General features: G+C 41.2%; 1 protein-coding gene and 1 long non-coding RNA gene across 3 annotated transcripts in view; one reads left to right on the top strand and one right to left on the bottom strand.

Annotated features, from left to right (window-relative positions):
• Nucleotides 1-10,707, bottom strand: part of epc1a (enhancer of polycomb homolog 1 (Drosophila) a) — a 41,690-nt gene that overhangs the window by 19,808 nt on the left and 11,175 nt on the right. For both annotated transcript variants that reach the window (XM_032503434.1, XM_032503433.1), the window contains 4 exons: nt 4,387-4,543; nt 2,111-2,256; nt 1,412-1,618; nt 1,045-1,193 (listed from right to left, as the gene is read on the bottom strand). In XM_032503434.1, coding sequence (XP_032359325.1) covers nt 1,045-1,193; nt 1,412-1,618; nt 2,111-2,256; nt 4,387-4,486 — 602 coding nt within the window. In that variant the 5' untranslated portion in view covers nt 4,487-4,543. The remainder of the gene's footprint in view (nt 1-1,044; nt 1,194-1,411; nt 1,619-2,110; nt 2,257-4,386; nt 4,544-10,707) is intronic.
• Nucleotides 1-10,707, top strand: part of LOC116671967 (uncharacterized) — a 20,040-nt gene that overhangs the window by 914 nt on the left and 8,419 nt on the right. Inside the window, exon 2 of the long non-coding RNA XR_004327428.1 lies at nt 6,430-6,435. This is a non-coding gene — a long non-coding RNA (uncharacterized LOC116671967). The remainder of the gene's footprint in view (nt 1-6,429; nt 6,436-10,707) is intronic.

The following is a 10,707-nucleotide window of genomic DNA, read 5'->3' as shown; positions in this document are numbered from 1 at the left end:
AAAAAAAACTTCAGTGAACAGAAGAGCCCAACACACTACTATCAGACTATGCACACGATGCAGTACACCTGGGTTACTTTTCACGGGAATAATATCATGAAGAGGGCCAGAGAAGCTATCTATTGAGAACAGAGTGGTCCAATCTGGGAGTGAACACTGGCAGTGATGCGCAGGCAGAAACCAGGCCGGGATAACGAGAGGAAATTGAAATGTCACTACAAATCAAAAGCACTTCAAGGAGAAGGGTCCAATTTAAGCTCACACTGACAGCTACTTTCAGAGAAAATACCATTCCATTTACATGTCATGTTTATATGGATAACAAAGGCGCTGCTGGGGAAACAAAAAACAATTCCAAGTTGGGCTTGGAAAAGTATATAAATAAATTAAAAACACAAAATAGTGCAAACATGTAGTCTAGTGTACTCCCTGACATACTGGAAAAAAGAATGCAGCAGCCACAGAGAAGTCAAAAAGCTAATTTGCTCCTGACACTCCTGAAGAAAACAGGATGAACTCTAAATTGATAATGCATGCAAAACAGTGTACATAACGGTGCCCCCAATTAACACAAGCTGCGAAGCCTGACTTACAGAAAATATGTGGTTGACTCTTTCACACTTTCAATCTTGCAGACAAGTGTCCTAATTGACTCTACTTGGGATTTCAACTTGGCGAGTAAACAAAAACCTAATCGGACATGAAGGTTAACTAGATAAGCCATCTGAAACATAACACGTATGAAAGGCCTTGACACAGTCCCCTTCTCGGCTTTCAGGAGCTCCAATATGTTTTAAATGCTTATCAGAAACCATTCCCAAAACACGGCTGGGGGAAATGAGAGCTCAGCTGCATGACATGATAATATCCAACAAATGTATCTGTTCATGAAAATGTGTCCTCTAATCAGCCAAGCGAAGCATGCCTTTATCATACTCCCGTTAACAAGCCTCCTAATAGCAACTACTTGCCTAACGAGGTGGTTAATGCTGTGCAGACAACCCAAATAACCACTGCCAAACTCTACAGGCCAACCTGACTTACCTCTTCTCCACAATCTCCAGTGTGAGGTGCAGCAGTTCTCTCTTGCTCTTTTCCCGTCTCTTGATCATCTCCAGGATGGTGACAGCTCGGCTCAGGTCCCTGCGCAGTTTCAGCATCTTCTCATATGATGCCTCGTCGTTCTTTCGGTTCTGAAAATGGAACAGTGATAATTCAGAAACCACAAGAATCATCTGACGGCGGCTAATTGTTCTACAAGGGGTAAAAACAACAACATTACCCTTAAGATCAAGGACAATTTTTCAACTACTGGGCCACCAAGCGGCAACAACTTCCATGCAACAGGTACAACACAAATGCTTCCATTTGCCTTGCCTTCTGCCTTATTCTGCTGACCACAGATTCCTACCTTCCTGGTCTGCATCTTCTCAGTTCGTCGGCGGAAGGCCACATAGGGGTCACTGGTGCTAGAGCCATCCCTCTTCTCCTGCTTGACATTGGGAATGAGGGAGCCACCCTTGCAGGTTTTCCTTTTGCGGCTCCAGTAGTCAAAAACCTCCTTGATCAGTTCATCATCCTCCTTTAGCAACAGTTTGGCCTCCTGGAGACTGACGAGCTGCGGAGCAACACAGGGGAGACGTCAGTGCAACGCTCAGGGGGGAAGTACTCATGTACTCAGACAAAACAAGGTGTTTTAAACACACAGCAGTCATTTCAAAACAGCCATAAACACTACAAAACATTGCTTTTTGGCTTTCAGCAGTGTTGCCATCAGGCACGTCATAAACTCAGACTTCTAAGTTAAACAGATGTATGAATTTAAGTAGCCTACTTATTAGTCAGAGATGACAATAACTTTATGTAGTAGCTTGCAGTTTAAAATGCAGAAGTTTTCTTTAACTAATACCACAACCACAAACCGAGGCCATGACCCACCTCTTGATTTACTAAATTACAGGGTAAGAACCAGTATGTAATTTACTACAGAGTAAAACACACTCTGGCTCAGTAGGCTTATTTACTCTGTGTAAAAACAAAGCCAGAGATATGTTTGTGCAAATACCATGCAAACCAGGATTTCCCCCCACACACACAAACCAATAAATACCTGCTGTCCACTGCCTTTCTCCAGTCTATCTATCATTTCTTCAAACTGCAGGGCGGTAATTTCCATTTTCTTCTTCAGCTTATTCACAAAAGTCTCATCCTCTGAATCTAGGTCGTAGTCAGGCTGCTCTGTATCCAAACTGAAAGCTGTGAGATGGAAAAGAGTTGGTTACTTAACATGACATTCATTCAAAGGCACCGGCAGGAACAGAACTGCCTGAACGAGACACATCACTTGTGGGGGGGGGGGGCAGGCTGCACTGCGCATGAATGTGATGAATCATTAAACAATTACGACATATTGAAGGATATTAAACCTAGTCAATTTCTCAGCAGGGAAAAAGCAACACTGTAGCATGTGTTGGATGTCAGATGGACTAGCTAACTTAACCCTCCTTTTACGGTTGGGGTTAATTCAATGTTTAAAATAAAAAAGTGCTTGACGTCCCTATTGAATGACTTTTCCTAATTTAAGGGGGACAACTGGGCAAACATAAAATTAACATGATGATTAATTTTCAATGTCCTATATGCATTTTGTATGCATCGGTGTTCTTTGGGGTCAACTTGACCCCAGGCTGTTTTAGCTGTATAAAACATTGAAAATAGGAACATTTTACACCAGTTTGCTGAGATTGTTTTGGCTGATGTTGAGGTCACTTTCACATGCAGGTTGTTGCAATTTCACAATCTTCTTTTATTCCAACTCTTTATTTTTCCAATTATTCCAGGCCTCACCAGATATGCTGTCAGCCATGCTCAAGACATAAAATCAGCATTTGAGCGTTTCATGACGCCATCAGTTGAAAAAGATGACAAATTTAGAGGGAAGTTGTGTGTATGTGGACCGTTGGAAAGATGTGGATGTGACAGACCTCCATTGGGTTGCTCATTTTGGTAGCAGTATACAAGTCAAACAGTTTTTCCAGTTTAGGCTGTCGACATTTCCCAGTTGTCAGTTTAGGCTATCAACATAAAGATTAAAACATAAAGTGTTTTAATTACCAACATTTCCTGGATTTTTAGAAACTGGGGTCAAATTGACCCAAAGGATGACAGATGTTAGTAAATTCGAGGATAACTGGAGGGTTAAATAAAAAAATAAATATATAAAAAAGTTTTAAGAGCAAATGTGATCTACCAAAGTGGAACAATGTCATGTCATGATTTTATAATACAATGTCGTTTACATGCAGCAGTAGATTCCAGGCAAAGTCAACAAACACAAGCCATGTGTCATGAAATAAAGATAATATGCCTGTGGCTAAGCTAGTTTGCCCTACCAGCAGTCAGTCTAGCCAGAATATTTAGCCATAGTCTGGAAAATTAATAAAATGTTAGTCTGGTAAAATGCAGAGAGCGGCTGTAATTCATCAGCTTCTGTGGCCACTGGACTAAAAAACATGTTTACTGCACTGTCACCCTCAGAGCCCCACTCTAATCAACACATTAACTGTCAAAGCCTAAAGCATTTTAGAAAGGTATGCAGCATTCCCTCACACTGACCCAACTGTTCGATAACAGAAAAACTGAGCTTCAAAATGATGGTGAACATATCTGCTACAGCATGTTGCTAATTCAAAACACAGTGTGTCTAATGGCTGCAGTACACAGCAAAACAAAGCAGCCTGCTGGTTTTATGCCTTTCTCTCCAGATCAGGGAACTTCTTCAAACATTGTAAGAACCACAAAACCAACTTGTACGAACATGCCAAATTCAATTTTGAATGGATCACACCGTCAGTGCAATTCTCCTTCCAATCTCAACCAATAACCCACTGACACCTTATTTGGGTCACCCATGGAGACTAATCCAACACTTTGAAACATATGAAGTCCCACACCTGCTGGCAAACCCTCAAGGGACAACAATCCCAATGAAACACACGTGTGTCAAGACAAACATACAGATGTCCCCTTTCCGACTTGAAATCAGCAAGACTCGTGTTCTTTATTATTCACATATGGTGGTGAGTTTTAGTCCTTGCATAGGGACTCTATATGACAAATCTAATATTTTGTTCTCGCATGTGATCTGACACAAATGAGGCCCACTTCCCTGGTAGTCACTTACACTGATCTCACATCCACAATAACTGTTCCAAAAATCCAAACTTAAATAGGCATACACACATCTCTCAACAGCATAAACCCTCATAAACCCTGAAAGCATCAGACACACCCGGTGTATCCAAACAGTGACAACATCACCACGTGCTCACAGACCACTAACAGAGCTAAAACGGATAATCTTGTTGCAAGCGGGCTGCTACTCACGCTGTATGTGAATAAGCTGCTTTGGCATCTTGAACTCCCCGGGGTAGAGGGACTCGTAGTGCGTGATGTTGCGCTCTGCCTCGGGGACGGGGATAACCATGTTGTGCTTCTCGCCGTATACCTGCTGCGCCGAGATGGCCCGCTGGAGATGGTGCTCCTGGAAGAGAAACAAAACCACTGTTTACAACAGACTGTCTGCAATTTGAGGAGCTCTGCAGACTTTCTTTCCTGAAACCCTCTACTTGATTTAGTTGTATGCTGATCTTGATCTTCCAAAAGACATGGTCAGACTAGCAAGGCAAAGTTAATATTAGATTTATCAACCAGTAGACCAGAACGTTTTTTCATAAATAGTACTTCATTACATGGACATGCATCAACAAATACGTATACTGTGTGTAATTGGAATAGAAATGAGTATAATAATATTTGGTTGGTGAAAAACACTGCTGTTTCATCAAAAGTTTAACACATTTTAAATTTGGTTCCAGATAACACTGAACACAGGAACCCAGACTCTTCCAGAGAGGACTAGCAAACACAAAACAACCAGCTAGTCATACTGGTGGATTCATTTGTTGTTCCACTGCCAATCTCGCCATTTTGAATCTTGAATAAGGTTTCTCATTTTGCTTCTCTAGTCTCAAAATACGTGCTTTTCCATTTAAAGAGATATTTTTAACAACTAATAATTGTTTTTTTATTAAAATGTTTGTACTTTTCCATCATTGAAGTACAGGATTTAACAGCATGGGCTTGTGCTGGTTAATTAATGTGACTTTTAGCAGAGGATATGCACACAAGAGTCAGCACAATCACAAATAACATCTCGCATTGGGAGAGATTACAATACCAAACTCTCATTACACTTGCAGTTTTATTTAAACTAACACTAACCCTGAAGAATGTAATGGGAATTAAAGCCTGTCCATTAACATTGAGTGCATTGCGTGCTGGCAATTATTCAAAAACAAAGCATTTCAAAACAGGAAAGAGCTGCCACACAGCTTCCTAAATCCCTTCTAATTCATTTTACTGATCTTCTTCCAATGCTTTTTTTTTTTTCCTAACATTTGTTAGCTCTTGTTTTTCAACCTCATTTCTAATTGTTTGTCTAGGCTCGTTAAACCAGGCAGAAAATACAACTTGTCATTGTAGGTATATATATATATATATATATATATATATATATATATATATATATATATATATATATATATATATATATATATATATATATATATATATATATATATATAACACACACACATCTATCTATCTATCTATCTCGACATCATTGATTACGTAAATGTGTCGTTAACTAAAATTAACCGGCTGCCTCCAGCAACGGTGCAAGTATGGATTCCTTGCAAATTCAACAACACGTTGACAAAAAGGCTCAGACACAGTCTTCTAAAGTGTGGGAGTATTTTACGCTTAATGCCAACAACAACGTGGTAGTCTGTAGTCTTTGTAAAATGAACCCTGAGTTAGGATAACAGCAGCTAAACTAAGTTCTGCTCACCTTTTTGTCCCTTCGCTCCCATGCAGAGTTTAGATTCTCTGCCCGAGCCGGACCCATGGGCCGAGTCGAGCCGTGTCCGGCCACTATCCTCGGGCCGGGCCCTTCATCAAGTTTTTGTGTTTTTTTGAATCATTACATGATCAGCCTAATTGGGTGGGGAGAAAGCTGTGCCTCTCGAGCAAATCCCGAAGCTCTGGGTATCTGTCCTGCACTGACTTAAGTGTGAAGTGAACTGTGCTATGTCCCCCCCCCTCCCCATCTGTAGCACTGTCTTCGATAATTCCACAACGAGTCCTTTATAATCTCAGTTATGATGGCCCAAGTATTTAAAACATTTCAGGTTGAAATCGGGCTTGAGTAGGGTCGTCTTGATTTTTTGTGCCCCATAAGCTTTACTCCCAAGCCTGTGCGATTATCAACACAGTGACGCGGAATGTGTTCCCAGCAGTAGCCCGACGGTACGTTAGTCCGTTTGTTTTAATGATGACTTAACATTGAGTATCATCAAACTCTGTCAGTAAGCAGTGTTGTTTTTTTGGTTTACCATCCTCATGAGTGACCCAATCGATTAAAGGCTGTTATATTAGATGCAACTTGCCGTATGGATTTATTGACACATCTGATTTCATATGTTGCTAAAATCGCTTTAGATAAAAAGGGAGAAGAGCTTGGATGTTAAACAAGAGCTTATGCTATTCATTATTTTACCTACTACTGGGAAAAAAATTAAAAATACAGAGTAGCCTACTCTTTTTGTACTTGCTTTGTTTACTTTAAGTTTTTATTTTTGTATTCCTCCGGAAAGTGACTTTATTTTGTTGTTGGATGGATGGCTTACATCTGGCTTCAGGTTGCACAACAAATTCATTTAATTGAACAGTGCAGTTTTAAACAAGTTTTATAAATAGAGATTTGAACCTTACTGAAATGTATTTTGAGTGAATTATTAATAATTGAGCAATGGGAAAATAATCGTTAATCAACAAAAATAATCACTAAATTAATCATTTGAAAAAAAAAAAAAATCGTTTCGGACAGCCCTAATAAACTTATTACCACCCAGCACCCACACACACACACACACCCACACACAACACACACACACACACACACACACACACACACACACACACACACACACACACACACACAATGCTGTATCTCAAGAGAAATGAGTCACTGGTAGAAGAATGATGTAGGATTTGGAGGGGGTGAACAGAGCCTTTCTGAGATACAAGGAGCTTCAAGTGGTGTGTAAATCCACTGTGAGCACACAGAGGCGAGATTCAGTCAGTGTAGTTGTACTTCAAAGCATGTGCTCTCTGGCAGAGATGTCAACAGTCAACAGTGACTCATTGTTTTCATTTGCTGCAACTCCCTGTGAGAGCCAGTCACAAAGGTAGTCTGAAAAAAAAAGTTCTAAGTCCTAAAAGTTTCCAAAAATGCAGTTGCACATTCTGAGCCATAGATGTAGTAACTGCAACTTTCTGGTACTTTAACTAACTTGGCAGTACACGCAGATATGTTGGCAAATGAGTCACATCATTGACTCTTGAACTCAGCAAGCACAGAATGTTTCTACATTATGTACACCGGATAGACATTTAAAAATGTGATGTTAAGACGAACCCCAAAGCACAATCTTTGTCGGCCTTCTCTCAGCATTTGATGCAACAGATGGTCAATCCAGCCCATCTTGCTCTAAAAAGTATTTTAACAGGGCTCCTACTCATTTGACACAATTTTTCACCAACAGCCAGTTTTGGTGAGTGTTTAATGACATTGTGATTGTGGCTGGCAAATATGAGCATAAATAAAACCACGTCTGTGCATGGCTCATTCTCGTCACCCGAAAGCCGGGAAATTTTAGACACTTCCACACTTGCGTGGGAGTTTTAAGTGGTTAAGGCCTTAAGTATAATCCAAAGCCATGAGGAGCTCTGTGTGGAGTAACGGGAGTACCATATCAGAGCTGTGAGCTGGCATGAAAGGACACAGTATGGGTCCAGAGCTGAACCATCTGCCCCTGGTCAGCTTATCAACAAGCCGTGTGTTGTACATTTTCTCTACAACCAAAACACAACAGCTTATATTGCGTTAGCCACACCATTGTGAAGTTAGCCTTGAGGACCTTGGGAATAAGAGTGAAAGTGTTCAACCAAGGCGATTCAGGCAATATCCATCACCCAGTGCCTGCTCGTTAGTGGCTCTAAATGAGTTTGGCGCGCGCACACACACACCTCTATTCTATACAAAAGGACTTGTAATTTGTCACCAATGTAAGCTGGAGATCCTATAAATGCAACCGAATTTGCATGTTCGCACACGCAAATCATAGGTTTAAGCAGTGTTAGCAGACAGTCCAACCAAGCTTGGTGAAACTTTCGCAAAGCCTTGTTCTCCATCCCCAGATCTGAGTAATTTCAAATGTTAAAAAGTAATTTAAAAAAACTAAGGTCTGAACAGTCGAGTTTTGCATTCTTGCAATTCCCTGAGCTCGTCATTTATTACAGTGGCTTGCATAAGTTTGCACACCCATGCTAAAGTTGATGAAAAAGAGGAATAATAATAAAAAAAAACTTTTGTAAATTGATCTTAATGCCTTACTTCAGAAAATTTAGGAAAATCCAACCTTTTAAAAGGACATCAATTTTCTTTGTGAATGAATAATGCATTGCAAATAAATATATGTGTGGGCATAAGTATACACACCCCTATGTTAAATTCCCATAGAGGCAAGCGCTTTTATATTTTTTAAGGCCACTTATTTCATGGATCCAGGATACTATACATCCTGACAGTGTTCCCTCCTTAGCCTTTGGAATTAAAATTATTAGTGTGTGATTTTTGCGACGATCTGCACCAAAAAAAGATGTTTTTCTTTAATCTGTAGGATATTATGGCAGCTGACTCTGGCCATGTCAGCATCTTAATTCTCCTCGACCTCTCTGCAGCCTTCGACACAGTCTCCCACTCCATTCTTCTCACTCGCCTCTCAGAACTCATTGGCCTCACTGGTACTGTGTATTCTTGGTTTCAATCCTATCTCACCAACAGGCAACAATACATCACCCTTAAGGGCACTCGCTCTGAATTGGCGCCAGTCTCACATGGAGTGCCTCAAGGATTGGTGCTTGGCCCGCTACTATTCAATATCTACATGCTACCCCTTGGGATGATCAACCGGAAACATGGACTCCTCTTCCACTGCTACACGGATGATACCCAGCTCTACATCAGCACTAAGCCATCTACTCCCCTTCCGCCAGTGCCACTCATCAACTGCCTGAAGGACATCAAGAACTGGATGGACAGTAACCTCCTCAAACTAAATAACGACAAAACAGAACTCATGGTGTTTGCCCCTCAGTCACTTCTCAAAAAGGTTGGTGACATCACATTGGATGTGGATGGCTGCTCAATCTCTGCATCCCCTCAAGTACGCAACCTGGGCGTCATCATGGACTCCACCCTTTCCTTCCAACAGCACATCAAAAACACTACTAAAACTGCCTTTTACCATCACAAGAACATCTCCAGACTCCGACAGTGGCTTTCCAATTCTGTAGCTGAGACCCTCTTCCACTCCTTCATCACCTCCCGTCTTGATTACTGCAACGGTATCCTTTTTGGTCTGCCTAGCAATCTACTGACAGACTCAGTACGTCCAGAACTCTGCGGCTAGGATGCTCACCCCACAAACCGGACTTCACATCACCCCATCCTGAAGAAGCTACACTGGCTGCCAATTAGTCCCGGATCAAATATAAAATTCTCGTACTGACATACAATCTCTCATGGACTTGCACCTCAGTACCTAACAGATCTGCTCCACCCATACACTCAGTCACGGTCTCTGCGGTCCTCTGACAAGGACTTGCTTGCTGTCCCAAAATCCGGCTCCGGACATTTGGTGACAGAGCCTTCTGTGTCAGTGCACCATCGCTCTGGAACCAGCTTCCTCTTGCTATTCGCTTTGCCTCCTCTATTATAACCTTTAAAACCCAGCTTAAAACATACCCTTCACTGAGGCTTTTAATTTATCTCTCCTGGCCACCTCTTAACCTCCCCCCCCCCTTGTTTGTTAAGCGTCCTTGGGTTTGTGAAAGGCGCTATATAAGTCCAAATTATTATTATTATTATTATTATTATTATTATTATTATTATTATTATATTATTTGTAGGCCGGGACATGTCAGCAGCACAATACTTAATTCATAATGGTTTGACACATTTTGCCATAAACAAATATGGCGCACCCCTGCGATTTGGATATTGCACTATATTGCGATTTCAATACAATTGCGATTACTTGTGCATCCCTAGTATGTATCATGGTAAGTGCTGACACATAATCACGGTCTATAAAGTTTCTTGTAAGTATTGATGGAAATGAGTACATCAACATAACTTTGGTTAACCTTAATCACTTTCTTCAATGAGGTAAAAGTCTAAACCATTTTGACATATAAGCATGGGCCATGGGTCACATCCATGGCCATGGGTCACATCTCTGGCCCAGGTCCAGCAGCTCCGTCTCACCCTGTTACTCTACCAACTAAAGTTAGTTGCATTCAATAACTTCTTCTGTGTTCTTCGCCGTGGTGGCCGCGATAGCAGAGTTACCCGCGGAAACACTGGTACAAATACAGGTTTGCCCCCTCATACTTAACAATATACAGCTGTGTTAATAAAAAATTAAAACTGTGGACAAATGTCAGAATTGTGAACCGGCGGCCGCTGTGTGGCCGGGCGCGGAGTAAGAGAGAGCGTAGAAAGATCCCACACAGGCACGG

Source organism: Etheostoma spectabile, chromosome 22 (genome assembly GCF_008692095.1).
Source record: "Etheostoma spectabile isolate EspeVRDwgs_2016 chromosome 22, UIUC_Espe_1.0, whole genome shotgun sequence".
NCBI lineage: Eukaryota > Metazoa > Chordata > Actinopteri > Perciformes > Percidae > Etheostoma > Etheostoma spectabile.
This window is presented reverse-complemented; position numbering and strand designations above follow the sequence as displayed.